Below are 24,315 nucleotides of genomic sequence, written 5' to 3'. Positions count from 1 at the left end.
CTGTTAAAAACACGAAGTTAAGGCATACATCTGTGCTGATGAAGCCCACGCTGCTGAGAAGCAAGAATTTACTTCTCACTGCTGAACCATCCATTGGGTTTTCATTCCCTTTTGAAGCCAGAGAAGTCTAGCACCATGCCATCTGCTAGCGAGTGCTGTGTACTGGTACTCACTGACCCTCAGTGCCACAGGAAGATCCCTGATACACACTTACTGTAGCATTTTCATATGAAATTTGCCACCATCTAGTATATCTTTTAACTTGCCTTTTTAACTGGCTTTTCATTGAAATTACCTTTAGCCTTAGCTACAACCAGTAGCTAGAAACCATTCCATTATCAGTTCCAATTACGAGTAAACCCCAAAGGTTAACAAGTTTTAAGATGCTGTTCTTCAACAGACAGCTTGTGTTTACTGCCATCATGGCTTCAATCCCATATGATAGCTTTATTATTTGTATCTGCAGCATATTGCAATACATTAACCAAAACCACCCCAAAACAACCAGAACCCCAAAACAAAGAATAACCCAGCCTTTTAAAGATTTGCTCTTCTTGACAAGACCCAAAATGCCCTGCATAGGTGTGCATGGAATTCAAATAGCTCTAAAATCCATCATTCTAAATGCTTTACTACATATTTAACAACAATTTCATGTGGGGCTACTGATGGAGAGAGAGAGTAATAACTTTAAAATGCACAATAAGTTTTAACTTGCTTAATAAAAGCAGCTTTTTATAAAGATATCTGTCATTAAGGGCAACCTAACTTTGCTGTGCTCCACCACACTTGTGGTGCAGTTAAACATAAACTTGTACGAATTATTCTTCTTTCTTGGCAGAAGTTAAGAACCCCCTGAGGCTCATTTAAAACACACACACACACAGACAAACACAAAATGAGGAATTAATCAAATATTGTATTCTTCTGAACCACATTAAGTTTTCTGACGTGTGTCTGTTGCTGATTACATCAATCCAGGCTCCATAACTTGTCATGTGATGACAGGCAAACACTTGTGAATTTATTTCTCTGAAGAAGCCTGCGATACAAATGCCAAGGAAACCAAACCAAATGGCCCACTCCAAATACATAAAAGCAGCAGGGCTTCTTGTAGGGATTTTTGGGGGGGGATTTAATAGGTACAAACAGGCAGGTACCCAATTCCCGCAGACTTCAGGTTGTAGTTTGGAACCCAATTACCATTACTCCTTTTCAACATCCTCTTCCTTGCTTATACAGAGTACACAGAAGTGTTTATTAACAAAAATTGATGGTTTTCCTACTCCCTGCTTTGGCATTTGGAATGTTACCGACAGATAATAACGAGTGAAAACATGGATTTGATTTTGAGGGGTTGGGGGTTTTTTGGCAAATTTCAACAGATCTGCACATTGTCAATCCCACAAATTTTGCAAATTCTAAGTATATTCCGTTTGGATTGTCTAAATCCAATTAAAACGCGATGTCATTTCTGTTTCCTCATCCGAAGAACAATGTAATTAGCCATGGCTTGGCATTAGAGGCAAACTTCACACTTCAAAAGACTCCAAGTATCAGCTGAGAATCATAAACAACACCAAATACTTGGGTTAAATTGTTTTCACCACATTGTCATGCTGATTAATTCTAGTCAAGTCTATCCCTGGAAAGCAAAAACTGATAGGAAAACATAGTTTAAACTCCACCACTCCTGATGAAAATACATTCCATCATCAGTGCCCGTGGTGGAGGCAGCAGGGAGAAGACAACACAAGTTTGAAGACATGGCTCTGCAAGAGCTTCCCAGGCCACCACTGTGCGAACAGGGAGCTCCCAACCCAACCCAGCAGAAAACACCCCCTTTTCTCTTTAACTTCATGTTTTTTTCTGTCTGCAAAGCATGCAGGATGATGGTTTCTATTTGCTTAAGGCAGATCAGCCAGACTTGCCCAACGAATTTACATTCCTTCCCCATAGCTGCACAGATAATTTAACACAAGTGTTGTCTGGGACAGGGATTCCTCTTGTAAGGCTGTAAAACAGCACAAAATTCTACATCAAGTGTGTTAAGAAACAGTATTAGAACACAGAAAGCACTCTTACCTTTACATCTATTGATGCTTACTAAGAAAATACATCTGTATGTATAATCCAAAAAAACAGGACCCACTGTTCACACCCCAGCAGTGCCCAACACCACAAGATCATAGAATAACAGAACAGTTTGGGTTGGAAGGGTCCTTCTTTCCAACCAAATTGATTTCCACAGGCAGGATAATTCCCTGCTGCATCCCTAATCTGCAGCTGGTGTTAACAGCTTCTCTCACTGTTCTCTGTGGAGAACATCCTCTACGGAAAGTGAACCCAGATGTCAACTTTCAACTCCATTATGAATCTTATTCTCCAGGCTGTATAACTTGGGATGGGGTGAAAGGTATTTGGGTAGCACCAACATTCCAGTTACAGGGAAAGCTGGATGAGCTGCCTGCCATAAATCCAGGCACTGCATTAGGGGAGGAAAAAAAAAAAAATGGGCTAATCCATGGAATTATAGGAAACGTGGAAAATCCATGTGCCCCAAGACAGGACTGACTCTGTGAGGACCACCTCTGACATGCCTGTATAAGCAGCGATGAAGATTCCACCTCCCTCTCCAGGCATTCAGCCCAATGTTGGCTCCTCCATATGCATATTTAGAAGGCTTTTCTTCATGTCTAACCTGTATCTTCCTTTCCACCATGTAAACCAACAGCAACTTTCCTATCCACGTGAAGACAGCAAACACGGAGAACAGCTGATTTCCATCCTCTCTGCCGCTTTCACACACTTGAAGATCTTTGTATCCTTTCCCAGTTTTCATGGAATGGTTTGTTTTGGAAGGGACCTTAAAGCTCATCCAGTTCCAACCCCCTGCCATGGGCAGGAACACCTTCCACTAGACCAGGTTGCTCCAAGCCCCGTTCAACCTGGCCTTGAGTTTTCCTTTCTCTCAACTAACCAAGCTCAGCTCCTTCAGCTTTTCATCACAACGGGTCACTTTCTTCCCTCTTCTCTGCCCAGCATGGAGCCAGACCCACTTCCAACACAATGTGACAACCAGACACGAGATGCTGGCTGACACCTCCCCAGCTCTGAGATGTGCAAAACCTCATCCACTGCTGCACTGCACGTGATGCTCCTAAAAGTTACTGGTTTACGTGCCTGAAAGCTTGTTTGGTGAACCACAATATAGCAACCAAATTAAAGCTGTAAACACTTAGGACAAGAAAAACCCCATCTTTTCTCTGTGTGTGTATATATATATGTACAGTACCTGGCACCTGGGGATCCACTTCCTGAGCACGCTGCCTCAAAGAGAGAAGCCAGTTGGCAAACATCACTTCCAAGAGACTGGAAGTCCGTCAAAATGAGATGACAGGATTAATCGAGTGCACCATTAATTTCAGAACATCATTAACTTTAAAATGTGGGGGTAAGAAACATTTCTGACAGCTGGTTTCAGTTGCTGCCAAGCCTTTAGCATTGCACAGCGGTCGCGGGGGGAGGAAATAAGCTAGAATGGGAGTAAATGAAACCACTCGTCTGGTTTCTGGATTCACTTTATTGTGGTCACAGATCTCTAAAAACTGGGATTCAGCGCTCTGTAATTACAACATCCACATTTAAATGGAAGGCACAGGGATAACATTAGGAAAAAAAAGAGCGCTCGAGGATGAGGTTTGCTCCTCGGTTTGCACATGGTGCTGGGAAAGGTGCCTGGGCACAGCTGGAGCCAACCAGGGGAGCAGGAATGGGATGGGATGAGACAGCCGCGCTCCTGGAGCAGCGCCGGGTGCTCAGTCATGCCCCATCCTGCGGCTGCACAAGTGGCAGCTCCCAGGCAGCAAACCATCAAAGCACCGCTTTATTTTACCCATGCGAGGCAAGGAACCAGGCTGGGATAAGAGACCAAATGTGAATTACCCAACTAAGCCCCAGCACTCGCCAACTGTTCTGTCCCCGCTCATTTCCAAAGCTAGAAATGATTACAAGCCCTGGCTTACGTGACTGCAGAATTATCCAGACTCAAGCAAAGTTTGCTTTGGTGAAATCCTTCCCGTGCCAAAACCAGATGCTGAAACGGCAGCCCTGAGAACCCTGCACTGAGCTGCTCCTTAAGCTGGATGGGGAGTCCAAGGCAGGAAAGGTGAGAATGGGAGTGGGCAGCAGGAAGGTGACCACAGCAGCACCACGGCTCCTCCACCCCACTGCAACCACACCAGGCTGCCAAAATCACTGCATTTCCCTAGGCAGAGTCAAACTGGAAATCCAGGTACATGGCAAGAAGGAACAGACACTGATGGAAAAAAAAGGGATCAGTCCCACTGTGGCGTTTTGGGGTGTGTGCATGCACAGAATGAGTGCTGCCATCCTGCTTTTTCAGCACCAGCAGCAGAAAGGTTTTGGATTTCTGCTGCTAGCAGGTAAAATCCCAGGAAAACCGCATTTCTGTAATTCCATTCCTTGATTAAGGAAAAAGATCATTTAACTGCATTAACGAATCTCTTTCCAAAGGTTGGCCCCAAACTGCCAACCATTCTGCAGGCTGAGCACAATTCACAAAGGAAGAGGTCTATAGCAAGGCTGGGGGGTTTGGTAGAAGCATGGCCATTTCATCTCCATGAAGTTCATAAAGACAGGAGTTATTCCAATGCAAGTTTTCACCTACTTTCTACCCCAGACTCTTCCCTGAGAGCCTGCTTGTTGTGCAGTCGCTTGCCTCCCCTTCTCTAGGAATAAATGCCTGGATTAAGACCCTTAGGGAAGCCAGTAAACACAGATCCCACCACGCCTGGACCCTTCCCTAACCTCTGATTGCTTTTCAGCTGTACCCATCGCTCTATGAACATTCTTTCCAACCACAGCTGTTGGAGAAGTTAGAGGAGTTCAACAACATCCAGGGTTGGACCAGAGCGGGTGCATGAAGCTATTTGGCAAGTTACACTTTAAAAGAAATCATGAAAAAAAAAAAAACCCATTATTCATTCTTTTCCTAAATCTTTCAGCTGTGGAATCAATATCCAGGTCTGTATATTGGCTACAGTTGGCAATGAGATGTGCCAGATAATAAGCAATTAAAACATGCCTGTCTCAGTCTTTGGCAAAGGTCTGGGGTGCATCAGCCACTGCACAGCCACACCACGAACCACATAACCCTCTGATCATTGCTTTGCTCTCATTTTCTCATCGGCTGTGATTTGCAGGAGTGATTGGAAGCTAAAGACAGTCTGTGCAAAGGAAACAGTGCGGTGTTAACTGTCCACAGAGAACACACAGCTTCCCATGTGCCACTCCTATTGCCACTGATGTTTGAACGTGGTCTTCTCAGGATGACAAGTTAGGGACAGGGGAAGCAGGTGAAAGAATATCACTATGTGCCCTTCACTGACATTTGCCATGCTACCAAAGCATTACACTTTATGATGTTAAGGCATTTTATCAGGCTTTCTGCAAAGCCAAGTAGCAGGCACACACCTCTGCTCTTCTGTGCTGTCCTAGTGCTGCACACAGGTAACAGCAGTGATTTGTTGGGACTAACATGACAACAAGACTTGGAGAGCAATTCCACAGCACACATTGAACAGCCTGAGCAGGCAGTGAGGGGGAAATGAGCCCTGGTCAGCAATGGGATGCTCATGGGAACGCTCATCATGGTATGGACATAAGCCACACACACCTTAGGGGACGCTCAGCACAATGCTGTTTTCTACTGTAGACAAAGAGATGATCTCTTCTATATATCGTGAAGAATTAATTTTTATAGACCTCTGGCTATCTTACAGCAGATTTAAATAGAAAAAAGATCCTCCAAAGGTGCTATTATTGAATGAAGCAAAGCCAGTAATCAGAACAAAACACTGTGCAACCAACCAATGTAAAATACTCAAACTCCTCTTTAGCTTCCCTCTTTTTAAACCTCTTTAAGATCCTACAAGCACCCACATTATTCAGATGGCATTAACCTTAGAGGCACTACTTGCTACAAACTCAACAGCCTCAGCAGCAATGCAGCTGCACAGGAAGCCCCACATACCATTCTGCCAAAGCCTCTTGTTTTTCACATAGTGTTGCAATGGCAAGTTAGACTTGCCATGGGTTAGTTCTTCTGCAGGAACGTATTCATGGAAGCAGGCAACCACCAGACCTGGAGCAGACCAAGACCTCACCAAAGCATCCCTTGACAGCCCTTTCGGCAGCTCTTCTACAAACAGCTCACATAGATGATCTAAAACTTAAAACATAGCTGGACCTAGCTTCTTCATCAGGTTCATCTCCACCTGCCTTTTCAGTCCACTCTATCCCACAGAATAACACATAGGTTTTGGAGTAGAAGTGGGCAGGAGCATGCTCAAGCCTCCTTGGACACCCTACAGCAACTGTGTTCTTTGCCCCTTAAAAAAACCCAGCCTAAATGAACAGCACGCAACCCACTGCCACCTGCATTTAACTTAACTGCTTCATCCAAGACAAGAAACCTCACACTGCAGAGCACACACGTAGAGGTCTTGGGGATGAAGGAATGAGCCAGTCACAGCATCACCCTCCTCCTGTCCAGCCACACTGAATGCTAGGCGAGCGGATGGCAAAGGGCTGGCCCCTCTCAAGGGCTGCACCCAAACCCAACGCCAGCCTGGGGCAGGGAGGGGAAACACTCAATGATTCATTTCTGACATCAGCCGTGATTAAATTTTAATCTCTCAAACAAAAATATGGTTCTCATTAGCCTCATTAGTTCCCAGTTGTAGTGCAAGGCAACAGCGTCACATGGTATTAATCTTTGTTTTCATTAATATGTCATATCAACTGCTCACAGCATTCTTTGAAACTGATCCGCTCCCTCTCTTCTGTGCGAGTAGGAAGTGCCAAAAAGCAGCTTCCTCGACAGGAAGGATGACCCCCTGAGATCCTTCAACTTTGGGTTTACGTTTCGAGAGATAATCTTTTCTTTTTGGGGACAGAGGGAGGGGAGGTTGGAGTAAAAGGGATGCGAGGCTGCGATCCACAGTAACAAAGAAATTCCTGATGTTTATTGCCAAGGCCAGACACGGGAATAAGATATTCTAAGTTTTCTTGTTGTTGTTGTCATTTGGGATATTTTGGAGAGCTAGAAAAATAAAGCCAGGTTGCAAAAAGAGTTCTTTGCAAAGCCCCTGGCACACTTCAGATGGCTCCAATTTAGCATATGCATCAAAGTGATATTTGCTAACGGGACTCATCTAAAATCCTAGATCCTCGGTTTTTAAATACACAAAATTGTATGCAGGATTCAGGCACCTTAATTCTTGCTTGCATTTCAAACCTTACTATCTGTAAAGCTGATAACAATTAAGCCTTACAGTCCCTCAGTACAAGCTTGTATTACTTCCAGACAGGCAGCTAGAGCAGGATATAGACTGATGGAAAGACCTTGCCAAGGTCACACGGTTAAACACAACCCGACACGTCCATTCCTGCCCATACAGAAAGGTCTCTGAGAACTTCCCAAGTGAACCAAGCACACTGATGAAACCCAGGACATGCAAGCTCCTATTCCCTGCTTGCACAGCTCCTGATCTGTCAGCGTTTGCTTGCTCAGGGGCAGAAAAAGTCTTACTGAATTACCCATGCCCCTTATTAAAACCTGCATTAGCTCAAATGCACCCATGTGGTTACGTTCATTCACCCTTGATCTGCTGGAAGCTCAAAGGGTGAGTCTTCCATCTCTGTTTTCCATGTCAGGCTAGGACTCTTTAGTCCTAAAACTGCATCTCCATAAGTGCTGTGCCCTTCTCATAAGAGGGTCACAAACCTGTACACTTAAAAACACTGAATGATGTGTTGCCAAATCAAATCCACAATTCACACACTGGCTGTAATACAAGCTGGAGTAAGGAGCTCAGAAGAGATCTATTTCTAACCTTTACTGGGTAGGATGACACAAGACAAAACCCCAAGTGCTTTAGATTGAAAACCCAAAGTTGTAGAATATAAGAGGAAAGAAGGTGGGGAAGAAGTCCATTTAATGGCTACTAATGCTCTCCTGGAGAGTGAAAACACAGCCCTGAGCATCTCATCAGCTCCCCAGCATTTAATGGAGTTCAGCCTGAACCAGTCACCAGTTCATCCACTAGCACAAGACGACTGTGATTAAAGTCCTACATAGGTCAAGTGCTTTTTAATGAGACATCTAAACCACAAAACCTCCATGACACACAAGTCTTTCTTCTTTCTCCTTTCTCTCTTGTAAATGAACTTCTGAGGACTGTAATTTAATTGCAATTAAATTACATGCCTTGGAGACATGCTTTCATGACCCGCAGTATACTTGTCCCTCCGCTAAGTCTTAAATATTCAAGTTAAAAGCTATTATGTCCAACCAGCTAAATATGAAGAAACACCAGGCATCTGGGGCCAGAAAGACAAGCACATCCTCCCCTCTGTGCTCTAGAGAAGTGTTGGAGCATCTTGGAAACCACCTTGGGCATGTGGAATTGGAACGGCACTGCCTGAACAGCTATTGCCCACAGTCTCTGGGGTTGCACAGTGGAGAAGCACTGTTCAGCTTTATATTCCTTCCAGAAAAAGAGGTATGCTGCTTACTCTTATTTTACCCTAAATACTTGTTAGCAGTAGCTCCAGCAACATTTTCCACAAGGGAAGAACACACTGAAAAGAATGCTGTAGCCACCTCATGCTATAACATTTTATTTATTGGCTTGTTTAACCTACTCCCTTGAGCTCTTGTAACTCTACCAGAATCTTAGTCATGAAAGGCAAAAAAAAAAAGGCAATAGGATTTAAACTCCTACAATTTGAGCTTTTGTATCAAGTGTCTTTACAAACTGTACTCTTGAACAGTGGGCAATAAGCTTTGTAAAATGAACCAGCACAATAACCAAGGGGAAAGGAAGGGCTTTCAGATGACATCTGAAAATGCCGGGGGGAGGTGGTTCAGCGAGGAAACAACAGAAGAAGAAACAGGAGATCAGTGGCAGAGTAGCTGAAAAGTTTGTTTATATAAGAAAATGTAATAGCTCTCTGGAGACACCTTACTGGGGGATAAAAGTGATTCTATTCCAGAATTACAAATTCACTTTAGAAATGCATTAGTTATTCTGGTACAAAAGTGATTTAAGCTCTGCTGGAGCACTTCTCCTGGAGAGACTCCACTGCCCATAGCCCATCTCTGCAGACGTATGCCCCAGCAGCAACCACAGGGAATAAAACCACAAATGGGAGGTTTCATGAGGTCACCTGCAACAAGGATTTTTATATTAAACAAAGGAGCAGCTTTTCCCATTCTTGTTTCAATGTCCCACAATCCATTATATTAATATTCAGGAGGGAGAAAGTGGGGAGAAAGGCAAAGCCATTTGTATCAGACCTGTGGAGCTGCGCTGTTCTTCCAATGACCAAACCTGGACATGCAGGATTTGCAGTCTGCAAAATGGACCCTGAAGCATGAGGAATTCCCACAAAACCTTTTTAAACACCTTTAGCTTGATTAAGTAGCTCTATTATACTCAAACTGGGACCACTTTTTACTCTTATTCTACTGAATTTAGGCATAGTCTAAAGAAATGACAAGAAAAATCAAGGTGATGAACACGATGATGAAGCACTTCACCCAGCCTATGGGTCACGCATTAAATATTCTTCTGTACCAGCAGGTTTTTTGATTCTTGACTGTCTCCTGCTTCAAAAGGAAAAGTGGAAAGAAAAAAAATCCAGTATTTTAAGACACACTGAGCTTCTGATGCAAGTGTGGCACTATTATATACACACCCCATGACCCAGAGGTTTAGTCTGAGCACACCTCAAATATCACAGCTATCTTGGGAACAGAGTACCCAGAATTGCAAAAGCTTTCTGGTGCTTTCCACTTTCAAATTCAGCAAATCTCAGCCCCACACTTCACAGGTACCAAAATCAATACGCTGTTCTCTGAACTGGCCTAGTTTTGAGGACCACCAAAGCACATCTTCTATCAGACAGTTCACCTGCACTTTGGAAGAGCCAAGAGTAAACTGGCAAAATCAAGAATTCAGGATGACATGCTGGCCTCAGTTCTCAGGATTTTAGGTTGCCAAAGTAATCCTTACCCCACAAAATCCATTACAAACAGCTCACATCCTGTTCCAGGAGCAGCTTTCCTGAGGATTCTAACACCCTCAAAGCCCTTCAGCCGGTCCCGTGCCGCGCTGTCCCAGCAGGCTCAGCTGTCCCCAGGCACACAGCGTATTCCCCCAGCTCCCACATGGAGGTCGGCAGTGCCGGGGCAGGCAGACAACGTGTCCTGCCCTTCAAAGGAGACAGTTTGCTCTTCTAAAGCTTCCTCTGAGCCTGAGCCCAAGCCAGCTGGACAGCAGTTGAAAGACTCCTTCAGCAGCACCCGGTATCTGGAGACTCCAGCCCAAAACAAATAGAAGCATTTAAAATTAAAATAGAAAAAGAAAAGGCGATAAAAGGAAGAAATTGTTCCTCACTGGCCTCAAGAAGAGAGCTCTATTCCTCCTTATCTCTCTGTATCTTCCGTGAACTGGCTTCCCAGGCATCTACTGCAAAGGATTTAGCTGGATTGGGTCAGCCCATGGGTCCATGCCTGGCCCAGAAGTGCCGGTTTGCAGGAATCCCGTGCCTGCCAGCTGAAGAGGAACATGTTAAGACAGACCATATGATAACTCCGAAACAGTGTGTCCACAGGAGGAATTTCTTCCTTATTTTAGAAGCCTTTTTGCTGAGTTACCTCACAACCCTGATAAGGAATGCCTGACAACAGTGTCCTTTGCTCCTTCACAAGATCTGCAGTCTTCAGCAGGTGCTTTGGAGAAGAAGCAGAACTCACCAAAACCTCCCAATCTGCCCAAATTTGTATGACAATATTAATGCATCACCTAACTCCACCTACAACCAGTATGAAAAGGGAGTTTTAAAGCCAGCCTTAGCTTTAAGGCCAGTGGTGCCACCCACCCATGACCAGCAGCAGAAATCAGATCTCAGCTCATCCCTTGTGGCACCACAATTCCCTGAAGGATGCTGAGAAATCAGTTAATCCTCCCTTTGCTCTTTCCCCATGTTTACCTGCACTGTGAGCACCCAGGGAAGTGAAAGTCACACTGTATGCACAATAATAATACGGTTTTGACCACCCAGTGACCCATTTCAGAGGATCTAATGAAAAACATAACCGCAGCTGAATGAACTGCACTGCTGGGTTGCTTTGATTCTTCTCCCCCACCCCTTTACAAGAAGAACTTAATTTCCTGTTTAATATATTTGATGCCACAATTAAGAAGAGATGAAGCTGAGGCAATGCCTCCTATCCCACCCTCTTTTCTCTTATCTTTCCCCAGCAGAACTTGACCCATTCCTTTGGTTGTTGCTCTATACCAGGAGTAACCTGCCTGTGCCAGGGTAAATTTTAAACTCCAAATCTAAAGCAGCAAAGGAAGCAAAAAAAATACAGCCTTATCTCAATATCAAGAGTCAATTCCTTTCAACCACGGCATCCACAGAAGGCAAACTCTGGGCTCCACTTGCATTCCTGCTGGCCAGCTCATTGTCTTCAGAGCTGCTAAGAGACCTAACGCTTGGCCACAAGCTTCTAATACTGCTCAGGAGGAGGCGTTTGGACATGGTCTGCTGGACACTGGTTGTGCTTTGGTGTGGCAGAGGAAAAGGGCTCCTCTCCCTATCCCCTCCCTTTGCCTCTCCCTTAAGGACTTGAGAGGTGAGAAAACAGCCACTCTGAGTTCAACAGCACAACTGGATTTCCTTTGAGAACACCTCAAGAGTTCTGCGGGGCTGTCACCCCTCCGGCACCATCACACCTCTGCCTTCGGTCTGCCTGTACCAGGAACAACGACTGGGAGCAGAAGAACCAGCACAGAACAAGACTGCCCAATGACACACAGGGAACACATTCCAGCCAGCTTTGATTTTTTTAAATCAAAACTGTAATGACATTATAGCACCACTGTAGCCTCAGCACTGGTACACTGAGCACACCAGAAAGCCTTGTGGGCACCAACAAAGAAAGCCTGTCATGTTGATGTCTTAGCTAGCCAGCTACTTCAGGAGCAAGCCACATCAAACTTTCAGCCTCAGGAGTCACTGCAGGTCCAGCTCTCAGCAACAAAACCTTTGCAGCTTTAGGGGGGAGGCTGTTATGGGGTTTTTCCCCCACACACACAAATAGAAGCACAAAGACAAAGAAGTTAAGAAACACATACAGAACTTGCTGCTACAATGACACAGGCTCCTGTATCTCTGGAAATGAGAGCAGGATGATGCTTGAATTCTTGCCCTGTAACACAAAACATCTAGAAAAATAGACAATTTTGGAATAACTTGGAAATGGGCAATGGAAAACTATCCGCCAAGCTATTTTTCAAGCTTTGTGGCTTTCTTTCACAGTCTTAAGTTCATGCTGAGTTAAGAGCTCAGAGAATAGAGCTTTTCAGAAAACTGTTATCCTTCACCCACTTACATACCATTTGGAGTAGGATAGGAATGAATGGGACAGGACAAGGCTCAGGGCTGCCCAAGCACGTGCAAAGCCTTAATGTTAAATTCCCTGAGCCCATCCATAGGGAAAGTCCCCTGCCACGTGCTGCAGAGCCAGAAGATGGGAGAGAAACATCCCAGTGACACAGCTGTGTCATGTCCACAGCGTGGGCATCTCTTCATGGCATAGCTTTTTACCCCCCCCCAAAGTTACCGCATCACCTCTGCTACAGGCAGAGGTACCCCAAGAGATGAACTAATGAAGTTTGGGGTTTTAAGGGCCCATCCTCTTTTAACCCAACATATTTGGGGCCTTCACAAGTGTGAGGACCACCTAAAGCCTTTCTTCTTGCACCACAGCCCTTCCCTGCAGCAAAGTGCTATGCAGACAGTCACTATTTCTCCTTCACTTTTCCCCTGCCAGCTTATGTACTTATCTTGAGTGTTCCAGCTCTCTTCTGGACAGAACTGAGAATTGAGAAACCATCTCAAAGGGAATTATTAGGGGAATTCCCTTGCAATAGCCATAAGGGAAAGTACTCCACAGCAGGGACAACATGGAACATGTTATGCAGCCAGTATGCTTCTCAGAATAGAACAGAATCAGGGCAGATATGCTACATGAGAGAGAGCAGGGGCATGCCCATAACTCATTTCTGCCAAATGCTTTCCTTACCTCACATTCCCACATTGCTCCTTACCAGATTACCAACCTCACATGGTAAATAGCAAGTCAATGTGTACAATGAACAGCAAGAGATCACAGAGAAAACAAAGCAGAGAGACTGTCAACTTACCAGATCTGTCCAACATTGACCAAGGAGAGGTAGAGAACCCACAGGACAGACATAAGGACCATGTTTGCACATCCAGTTATCAGGACAAAGGCTGAAGTTGCCAGGCCAAACAGGGAGAGGTAGTCCAAGATGCTGTCCATGTCTGACCAATCCAGAAACCAGATGATTGTTGGTGCATAGCTCAGAGCATCCAGGTCTATCTTCCCCTTGAAGTACTTCTTGACATTCTGCAGGTACAGTTTACATGGGAGCAGCCCCTTCTCTCCTATTAGCTGCTTGTTTTGATGATAGGCCACCAGGAAGGCCACAACTAGAGGAAAACAAGGAAGAGGAAAAACAGTGTTAGAAATCATCAAGGGCGAAATAAATATTTTGAGTCCAGAGTTACAGAAGTATATTCATGCCTCAGGAAGGAATTTATTCACACGTCCTCATCTGTGTTAAAACACAACACACTCATTTCTATTAACCACGATGCAGAAGGCAGAGGAATTCTATAAATACTGTCTCTGCCTTCCCACCAGGAAATGGCACAGAGTCTGTTTTGAGATCATTTTCTCCTCCGCAGCTGTAAGGAACATGCCACTTGCTTCAGGCAAACTCAACAATGCACTGCTGGGAAAAGCTCCCTGGAACTGAGCGACCTGACCCAGCATAGGAACAGGAGCTGAGCCCGGCTCTGTTAGACTCTGCGTGACCCTAGGTTAGTCACATACACCATTCATCTCCTAATGCAGATGAGGAAAACAGCTTAATTGCACTGTGGTGTACAAGTGGAAGCATTAATTTCAAGGCTTTCAGACTGATTTTGCTTTCTACAGAAACCATTTGGAATGGGGACACTGAGAACCCCAGTTCAGGCACAGAACTGAGGCAGCCAGAAGAGCTCACACAACTCTTGAGTCCTGAAGCAGCAAAGACACCGCTGTACTTTCCATCCCCTTCTATTCCAGTTCCACAAAGTATCTTGCCATGTAAATAGACGGATTTTGTGTTGATGGGGATTTACAGTGCCTGCTGCTCCTAAACCGCTCCATGCAGCCTGACAGCAGGTTGTGTCTGCAAGGTTATGCTTTGATTCAGAGCACAACACATCTCTGTTTTTACATAACATTGTGCATCTACCAAGGTGATAGAACAAAGGGTGATGCGTTCAAACTTAAACAGGGGAGATTTAAGTTAGATACAAGGAAGAAGCTCTTCCCTGTGAGGGTGCTGAGGCGCTGGCACAGGGTGCCCAGAGAAGCTGTGGCTGCCCCATCCCTGGCAGTGTTCAAGGCCAGGTTGGACACAGGGGCTTGGAGCAACCTGCTCTAGTGGAAGGTGTCCCTGCCCGTGGCAGGGGGTTGGAACTGGATGAGCTTTAAGGTCCTTTCCAAGTCAAACCATTCTATGATTCTATACCATTATTAAGACAGCTTAAACACCATATATCAAAGGACACCTTAATTCTTTTGGCAGTGTAACAGTTAATGGTTCTGCATCATTGCAAGAGACAGTAGTTACACTACGGGTTGACCTTCTGGATCCTCTCACATCCTGGTAGGTTGGAAATACAAAGTCTTAATATTTTCCTCTCCTCTAAATTGCTACTTTCTCCATGTCACTACAGCTCTCTCATTTATAGTGTCTAGGCTCTTGCACTGGACAATCTTAGAACAGCCAGATGCTTTTTTTAACAGCACATAAGCAATTTAATTACAGATTATAAACCTAGAATTTGATGTTCTACAGAGAAAGTTGGTCAGATTTTAGGGATTAGCTCATATTTTAGGAATCTCCTCCAGTTACCAATTTGCAGTTCGTAACTGCAGTAATCTCCCTGTCCCAGACAAAAACGATGAAGGCCAACATTTCCTGATTAGGCTCCATGCATTTTGCTCCCAGTATCCAACTTACCCATCTTTCAAACACTATCCAAGCACCAGCCACGTCACACGCAGCAATACCAGAGGTCTCGCAAAAGGCCGACTTGTTCCCCCCCCCCCAATCCTCTATAGTTAATTATCAAATCTGTTTCCTTCCTTATCTGAATACTGTCATTCTGCAAACAAGAATCCTGGTGTTCATCTGGTTGGTGTCTCTCACTGGGAACGCGGGTGGAGAGTCTGTGTGAAACTAGACCCCGAGTTCAAGCCCGGATTCCCAGTTCTTTGAAGTCTGACTAGCAACCAAAAGTCTGCAGCCCCAGGGAATGCAAATAAATGTCCCATTCCCCCCAGACACACACAAAGGTCCCCAGTGGACTTCAGTTAATCCACTTAAGACTTACTCCATCTCTCTGCATACACCGTGTATTTTGTTCTCATTGGAAAAACACTGAAGCTCACAATCCAACATGTATTGGAGGTCGCTGGGAGGGTTCCCACTGATTTCAACAGATCCTGAATCACAGCACTAACTTAATAAAGTTGGGGGTTTAACTGGTTGTGTCTCTTCCCATCTGTCTTTTATACTCAGTGAAGGACTTTACAAACTAATAAAAGACAGAGAAAAATTTACTCAATTATGGACAAGGAGGGACAGGAGAAAAACTTATCACAACCCTAAGGAATCAATTTTGGGCTTAAAATTAACATGAAACTCTAAAATTTACACTAAAACCTCTAAATTTACACAAAACAAGTGGTTTATGATTTAGAGTATGCATATTTCTCTACCAACACTCAGTTTGGCACAACTGTGTAATCAGAAAGCGCGACACATGAAACCAGCAGAAATAGAACGCTTCTGAGCCTCAGACAACTTAATATCTTCATTTTTGGTTTAAAAAAACATCAGAATAAACACCAGTTCTACCTTAAAACTCCATGCCTTGATTTCCCTTGATTAGCACTGCAATTTGCTGCATAGCTTTCCAAAAGCGCTAATCAAATTCACCTCTAAATGCCACAGAAATTGCTGCCCCAACCCATAACTGCTAAGCAGGTTTTTTTGCCTTAAAAAGCTCTAAATTAGACCCCTGCACAGATGCAAGATAAACAAGGAAAGGGTAAATTAGGAAAAACAAACTATAGCTATTGCAGAACACAAATACTGTAAAGCCTTTTTAAGCCTGAAGGCAGCAAAGACTGCATTATAGGTTGACACGAACTGCACAGCTAAAGATTGCCCACTTCGGGCTCCAAAGTGGTTTTCTCCCAAAACATCCATTTCTCACACTGCTGATACTTTGCACGTTGCCATTTCACAACTAAATCCCATCAGCAATGGCCCTAATTCATGGAGAACTCATCTAACCCTCACCAAATCCTGACCATTCCAACTACATTTCCATCCATCGCCCTCCCAACCATCAGGGCCCACGTCCGGAGAGCGCTGTTTATTGCTCACACGTGTGCAGCGTTTCCTGGATGTGCTGCTCCATCCCGGATCCAGCTCCCTCTCCTGGACACTGCCCAGGCTGAGCTGCTGTCGTGCTCCCTCACCACTCATCTCCAGCATCTTCCAGAGCACCTTGGAAGGGCACATCCCACAGGCAGCATCCGCTTCTCAAACCCCACCACCAAGCCATCTCGACCTACTCTCCCAAGGCACCAGCTACGGCTGCAAGAACCCTCTAGGTTCCTGTGTTACCAGACACATTGAGTAGTTGGAACTAAAGACAGATTCTGCAAAGGATTTCAGCAACACAAGAGATGCACAGATCTAGAGGGAAAAAAGGTTATTTGTCAGCTTGTCATTGCTTCCTCTCCCTGAACCCCTCTCGAGAAACCGTACCCCTAAAGTGACAGTAACACATAACCCACTCCCTTCTCCATGAACCTTCCCTTTCACCTTGGCTTAGTCAGGGGAGGGAAGAAAAGTCCCTTTTGCCCCCAAAGCATGTGCTTTTCTTCCTCTTCCTTAACCCCTATTCTGAAACCTCTCTCCCTTTGACCTTGTATCTGGGGTTTTTCCACTCTCCATCTTCCCACTCCCTCCAAGTAAACATGGTCAAACAAGCTGACTTCCACCTTGGACACTGGCTGGCAAGCTCGCTGTGCCGCTGGGGCATGGGGCAAGGTTTACTGCTTCTCATTTGTCCTGTACCTTCTTCCTGGCAAGGGGTGGCAGAGCAGTTCTATTACATGAACCAGAATACATGTTAGTAAGCCAGCTAGGGAAACCCATGGATGCAGCACACTGGGTTCAAAGACACGGGTGGACCCTGCTCAAGCAATGGCAACGCATCCACCTCAGCCTCTCCCAGCGCTCTGTAAAGCTGCGCTTTTGGGTGTCTGTAAGGCTCATGCCAGCCCAGAGAGGTTCTGATCTGTGGCAGTAAAGAGAGAAGGGTCTTACCCAAAGTGATGCTGAAGTGGTAAGAGTTTGAGCCAGCAGCTGCTGAGCACCACTATCGGCCAGGCAAGCAGGTAACATCTCAGTCACCAACACTGCTGCAAGACTCTGCCTCCCACTCAGGAGAAGCTGTCTTCCTCCTCATCAAACCCCACTCCTGAATTTGCAGCCTTTGGGCAATCCATTCACCAGCATCTCCTGTCAGTTCAGGATTTATTTTCCCACCAAGAACCAGGCAGCTTGCTTCCAAGCTGCCTCCAACTCAGGCACATACTGCACCGAGGAGGAGTCCACAGCAGGTTCCCCCAGGATGGAGCAAGCTGATGCAGGGCCTGATCCAGAGTCAGCCACTCCTTCCAGCCCCTTTAGCAGGCCAAACCCCCCAGAGTGACTCTCGCTTTCTGTTATCAACTTAAAGAAATGATAACATAACTGAGAAGGGAGCTTTTTCAGAATACACTTTGATGACCAGGAGGCAGAAGCTGATGTTTGCCCATAGCTATCTTTTCCAGCATCACAGATGGGAACGATGTAAGGCCATGCCTGGGCTCCTAATCCAGGGATATCCCCTGTAGGCTCTCAGGCACAGCTCTGCACACCACCAAGTCTCCAGACCCAGCACAGAACCCCATCACCCCTGCAGCTGCTCACTGGCTTTTCCCCAGTACTTCCCGATTTGGGTGTTTTCAGCCCATGCCAGTCTCCTCTGTTCCACTTGAAGTACTTTGCCATTCTCCAGACTCTTTGCTCCTTTGTGGATTAAAAACACTCATCCTGAGCGACTCCCCTGCTCCCTCCCACTCAGGAGGCAGCCAGAGCCTTTGACAGCTCACATGGGAGCAGCTCCTCTACCTGCTGCAAGCTGATCTTTACATAAGTAATACATGTAAATTGTCATCGACTGCTAATAGACCTTCACTACTTATTCTCACCTCAGAAGGTGCTTTACTGTACTTTTCCATTAACTCCCCCCCTCCACCTTCTCCTTCCCCTCCCTGCCTCCTCTCCCCCTTCTTCAAACCCACATGCTACCAATAAGCACAACCCAAGCATCACCTATCTGAAATGATTTGGTCTATCCATATTGCCCTGTCACCTCAGTTCCTTTCCCCCTGGTCCAGGTTCAGTCTGCCACGGTGAGAGTATGAGAGAATCCCATTCTTCATGCTCTGTAAAGATTTAAAGATGTGAAATCCAAAACTTTCCGGTCATATGGCTTCCTCTCTCCCTCCATTAAAAGAAGCCTTAACTTTTACTTCAAGCCCAAACCACAAGATGAACCAAGAGCACAGAGCTTTGCATGAAAACCAAGCTACACTTTGCACACACACAAAAAAATCTGCCTGGAGCCATACATCAAGTGCACCTTTGACCCAACAAGGCATTCAAAAAGGCCCTATGCTGGAAGCTGGCAAGCTGTGGTTGCGCTACTGAAAAGAAGAAGGGGGAGAATATTCATGGTATTTTCATTATTATCAGAGAAATGAATCAAATACGTTTTCGATTGATAAATTCCCCTGCAAAGTTTTGCAACAGAGAAGTAACAACACCCTAGTACTGAGCAAAGAGCCACAGTGAAACCAAGCACCCTCTTTTCATCCTGCAACCCTACAGCCACAAATAAACACACAACAGAGGAGCCTGTTCTTAGCACTTTCTTGCTTTATTGCTATTCCCAGCAAAGCTAAAGACTTTGGGGTGGTTGCTTTGGGAGCTTTTTAAGTGCTTATCTCCCCCTTGCCTCTTTGGTTGAAATAACGTGAAAGCAAATAGAAAAGGCTGAGCTGTGGGACTGCTGAAGAGCTTCCCAGTAGCACCCAAGTCGTTCAAAACCACACCAGTGCAGTCCAGCCTGCAGCTGGAAGATGCCCTGAGAAGAGGGGACACATGGCTTGCTAAGAGGACACAGGGCTAACCATACTGCTGTTGTTGTACAGACCTGCTAACAGGCACTGTGCTGAAATAAAACCTTTCAGGGGAGGAGAAGCATCAGAAGATGTACTATAATCCTGGCTAGGCAAGCTGAAAGCTACTGGCAACTCTTTAATACAACTGAGGGAAGAGAAGGAGGAAAGCAGGGGAGATGGCAGAAAGAGACAAGGAAGGAACCTACAGGAAGCCAAACCCCCCTTGAGAAGGCTTTAGATTTCAGAATTAAGAAGTAGCATGAACCTCCCATAGCTCTAGCTTTGGGGAAAGAAAATACTAGTATTAAACTATATATAAGGAGAAGGAAGATAAACTGGATTTAAATAATAGTTTTTATTTCAAAGCACTCTACAAAGCCTGGCTGAAATTGGGAAGGGTGGGATCTAATTACTTAAACTTCTACATCTGGAAGCTGATGATAGTAATCATCAAAAAAAGGCACTTTACAATGATTTAGGAGGAGGGTGAAGGGAGCAAATAATGCACATTTGTTGTCAAGAGCTTTGGGACCAGCTATTTACTTGTAACAGCACTTCCAACAAGACCTCAGACATTCTGTATTGACAAAATGTCCATCCCTGCCATAAAGAACAAACACAGTGCAAGACCATGGTGGAAAACCTTCAAATCTCAAAACAGCATTTCTCAAACCTCCCTGTCCCATGAATTAGTGTTAAGCACTGCAATTAGCCACTGAGAGACAGGCTGCAATGGTGGAAGTCTTGAGATAAGTCTCCAACTGGCACAGAAGTAGCACATGAAGATGCCCCTGCAGAAACAGAGGGGCCTGGGCAGCAGAACACAGGATAAGACCTACGCAGTTGTTCTCTTCTGTGCTACCTCACACTCTCCTCCTTCAGAAGGGTTTTACCACTTGGTCTGCCCACACTTGGAGAAGTGGAGAAAGAGGTCCCAGATCTGAGAACATCCACAAAGACTGACAGAACTTAAGCACCACAGAATTCACAAGCGCACAGTGCCAGGTGCTACGAAACAGAGAATTGCATAGAGGGGGGTTTCACTCACTGCAGTGCTCAGCTGGGAGGACCCCACTGGCACAGCCCTGCTGCAAAGAGCAAACCTCCTTGAGCAGTTCCAGCTTGGATCCATTTTCCCTTTCCCTTCTGTTCCTGCAAGCAGCAGGTTGTTCTGGTCAGTGACCTCCATGAATCCTCAGCTCCTTTTCCACCTTCCTATCTCTAACCTGCCTCTCAGAAAAGGGCTGCTTTGCCAGGGACTTCCCAGGTTCTGGCTGCTTCTGGAAACCCCCTTCAAAAGAAAAAAGAAGAGGAAAGCTGTTATAATCAAAGGGGTGGGGGAGAAGGGAGGACACTTCACACCTGCCTTGCTCTGCCTCTCATCCTTCTGCAAGAGAAGATCCAAAGGGAAACCATCTCCCCAGCTCACATCAGGCAATAAAACAGCCTCTTGAGAGTGAAATGGGGGGTAGGAAGGAGGTGTCAGGCCCCCAAATCATGCTTAGTGATTCTGCCTGTACAGCCCAAATTGTATTTCTCTCCCACCCCTCCCTTTCCGCCTAATTCCCCTCCCTTGTCCCACCTGAACAAGCTTTCAGCTCACACAGCTGCAAATAAGCAGGAGCTCCAATCATCAGGGTGTGACCACTTCTCTGATTCTCTAACACAAGGTGCCCCACAAAGCATTTTTTGCTTAATGCAGCAGGAATGAAAAGGTTACGTTTAAAAGGGTGAAATGAAAGAAGGGAGGAAAAACACCCCACAACTGAGGAATGTCAGACTGTCACAACGGCATCAACGGTTTCCTCAGCAAGTCTGAGACTCGGTGTGTGCAGAATCGCCACGGCTGGGAAACCGTCATCTGTCAGAGTAAATGGTTCCATCTTCAGAAAAGAGCTTGGACAAGCAGCTTGGCACAGAGGCTTTAAATTGTTTTCTGCTGTTTCTAAACCCAGGCTCTCTGAAGAGATCAAAAGGCAACCCACCTTCCCTCGAGAGCATCCCATCCCAGCAGCCGAGCCATGGGCTTGCAGCCTTTGACAGGGGAATCCGCCTGTTTGCAATCTCTCCATCTCAGACACAACAATCAGTTTCCACCCCACCAATGTTTGGGCTGTAGGCTGCATAGCGTCTCCCCCACGTTAGGATCAGAGCTGGAGCCCAAACACTGCTGCAGGCAATAGCCTGCAGCTGAAATTTGACCTGTCCCAAATCTGGCCCAGGTTTCTGGCTTTGGGCTGTTACTCAACCAAAACAAACAGCAGAAATCGCTGTTACCTGATGGCACCCAAGCAGAAGTTGCATAACAAGCAGGTAAACGTCTCCTGTCTTGTACTCTTCCATTACAAAGGACAAAACCATCCTCCTACCCTGTGCTCCTTCCAGCTCTGATATCCAAATCCTTCCTCTGAGGTTCCCTCTCTCAAGAAGGTTTCCTCACTCGGGACAGCTGAAGCAATTTAGGGTCTCCTCCCCCTTCAGCCACTCCCAGGTGTTCCCATTCCCCTAATTGGAAAAGTGCTGAATCCATTCTTCCTATTTTTATCATCCCACTTTCACTCACCAGCCTGCAACCTCAGCTTCATCCTCTGGCTCAACTCATCCTCTTCCTCCCTGCAGCCCATGGGTTTCAATCATTTCCACACTGTAACTCACCTGACCCTGATTTGGATACTTGCTCCTCACCTCTTACTGCTCTCATGGTCTCAAATCAGGTCTCACATTCGCCAGGTCCATACATTTAACTTACTCTTCACCTTCCTCTGCCTCATCTTCCCACCCAACAGACCACCACTCTGCAGAGCAGCATTCCATCCCAGATGTGGCATATTTATAACCCAAAATCCCCAACCAGAAAGCAGCGGCCTCCACCAAATGCCCAGCAGAGAACACTAATCAGTTTTTCATAAGGAAACTGCAAACTGAGCTATGGGAAACTCAGCAGTCTGGATTTACACACGGGGGAATATCGGAATCGCTTTCATTTTGACTGAAAGAGTCATAACCCCGCATTTCACCGAGAGCTGAAACCAAACTAGAAACAGAGCACGTGTCAAAACCATACAAAACTACAACTTCTGCATGGTTTTGATGCAAAATAATCTAAGCAGGCTGGCAGCCTACAAATTCTAATGATTTTGTGGACAAATCTGGGGCAAGTTTAGAATTTGTAGCATAGTGTGTTACATGTCAGGTTTGGTTTCGCTGTGAATATTTTTTAAGTGGAGCACTCGTGGGCTCCAAGCACAGCTCTCAGCATTCCTCGCCAAAGGGAGAGCACAGCCGAGCCTGGAAACTGGTTTCACCATAAACTGTTTTAAGGTGATGTCAATTCTAGGTCCTGACTGGTAATGTTGGCACCCAAACATGTGGTCACTCTCCCCAGACCTATGTAAGACACTAAAGACCTGCTCCTGCATAAGACAATGAATCATAGAATCGACTAGGTTGGAAAAGACCTTTAAGATCATCAAGTCCAACCGTTACTCCAGCATTGTCACTAAACCATGTCACTGAGGGCCTCATCCACACTGATTGTGAACACTTCCAGGGATGGTGACTCCACCACTTCCCTCAGGAGCCTATTCCAATGGCAGACCACCCTTTCAGAGAAGAAATTGGTCCTAATATCCAACTTAAACCTCCTCTGGCACAGCTTGAGGCTGTTTTCTCTTGTCACATCACTTGTAACTTGGGAAAGGAGACCAGCCACCTCCTCTCTCCTGCACAGTTACCTCCTAGCATCTACTTTGAATAAAAAGGACGACCAGCTCCAGCCAGCTCTGCAGCCTCACGGTGTGAGCAAACTCTCCTTCCAGCTCCACCAACACAGGAGCCCCAGCACCATTCTGGCCATCAGTCAGTCCCCATCCCACCAGCAAAGCAAGAGCTGGAAACAAATGGCTCTTCCCATTCCACACCTCACTCATCCCCTCAAGCTTTGTGTACACAACCACATACCCCAACACCCAAAATTAAGCAGTGCTTCGGCAAAAGGCAGGCAGGGCTCCTCAGAGCATGACAGGACGGGGCCCAGAGGCAAAGCACCCTGCAAACCATGTCCTACAAGTGGAAATCCATCACCGAGCAAGCAAGGTGGCCACAGGCCTCCTCCTCTCGCAGCGCGACGAGGCCCGGCTCCGCAGCACCAGCACGGACCCCCGGGAGGGCGAGCACCCGCCGGAGGCTCCCCCCTCCCCCGGGGCAGGGCTCCCTCCGCCCCACCTGAGGGTTTACACCGGGGAAAGCCATGAGGGATGGGGCAACCCCAGGACTTGACAGGGCTCTGTGCGGCGGCGACGAGCCTGGGGCGCACCGGGCCGGGTCCCACCCGCTCCCCGGGCGGCGGAAAGAGGCGCGGGGCAGCGCCCGGACACTCACAGTAAAGCAGGGCTATGGATCGCAGCAGCACGATGCGGGTCAGCCAGAAGGTGCCCGGCGGCAGCGGCGGCCCGGCCTCGCTGCCCGCCTGCCCCGACACAGCCCGCTCCGGGGCTTCGGGGGTGCCGCCCGATGCCGCTGCCGCCGCCGCCGCCCGCCTCTGCCTCAGCGCCGCGCTGGGCGCCGCCATGTCGGAGCCCGCAGCGAGCATGCGTGAGGCCGGGCCCGCCCCCCGCCGCGCCAAGGGCTGTTCCCGCCGCAGGGCCGGGCGTGAGGGCGGCGGCTGGGGCCAAGGAGGGGACGGAGCGGGATGGCCGTATGCGACAGCGGTGCCTGGGCGGGGGTTGTGTGGAATAAACGGCGTTTGTGTGGAAAAATAGCGTTTGTACTCCCCGGCCCCTTCGAGAAACAGCGAGAAAGTGTAAAGTTAAAGAAATAAAGAA

General features: G+C 46.5%; 1 protein-coding gene across 4 annotated transcripts in view; it reads right to left on the bottom strand.

The window, feature by feature from the left end:
• LMF1 (lipase maturation factor 1) overlaps nt 1-24,071 on the bottom strand; it is a 186,030-nt gene extending 161,959 nt beyond the window's left edge. Inside the window, exons 1-2 of one of the 4 annotated variants that reach the window (XM_030483161.1) lie at nt 23,873-24,071; nt 13,305-13,614 (exon numbers count right to left, since the gene is read on the bottom strand). In XM_030483161.1, coding sequence (XP_030339021.1) covers nt 13,305-13,614; nt 23,873-24,062 — 500 coding nt within the window. In that variant the 5' untranslated portion in view covers nt 24,063-24,071. Of the gene's footprint in view, nt 1-13,304; nt 13,615-16,573; nt 16,753-21,477; nt 21,661-23,872 lie in introns of those variants that run through there. The other 3 variants (XM_030483164.1, XM_030483163.1, XM_030483160.1) reach the window with 3 other exon arrangements.
• Nucleotides 24,072-24,315: the final 244 nt, after the last annotated feature.

The sequence above is a fragment of the Strigops habroptila genome, chromosome 4, assembly GCF_004027225.2.
Source record: "Strigops habroptila isolate Jane chromosome 4, bStrHab1.2.pri, whole genome shotgun sequence".
In the NCBI taxonomy this organism is placed as follows: Eukaryota; Metazoa; Chordata; class Aves; order Psittaciformes; family Psittacidae; genus Strigops; species Strigops habroptila.
This window is presented reverse-complemented; position numbering and strand designations above follow the sequence as displayed.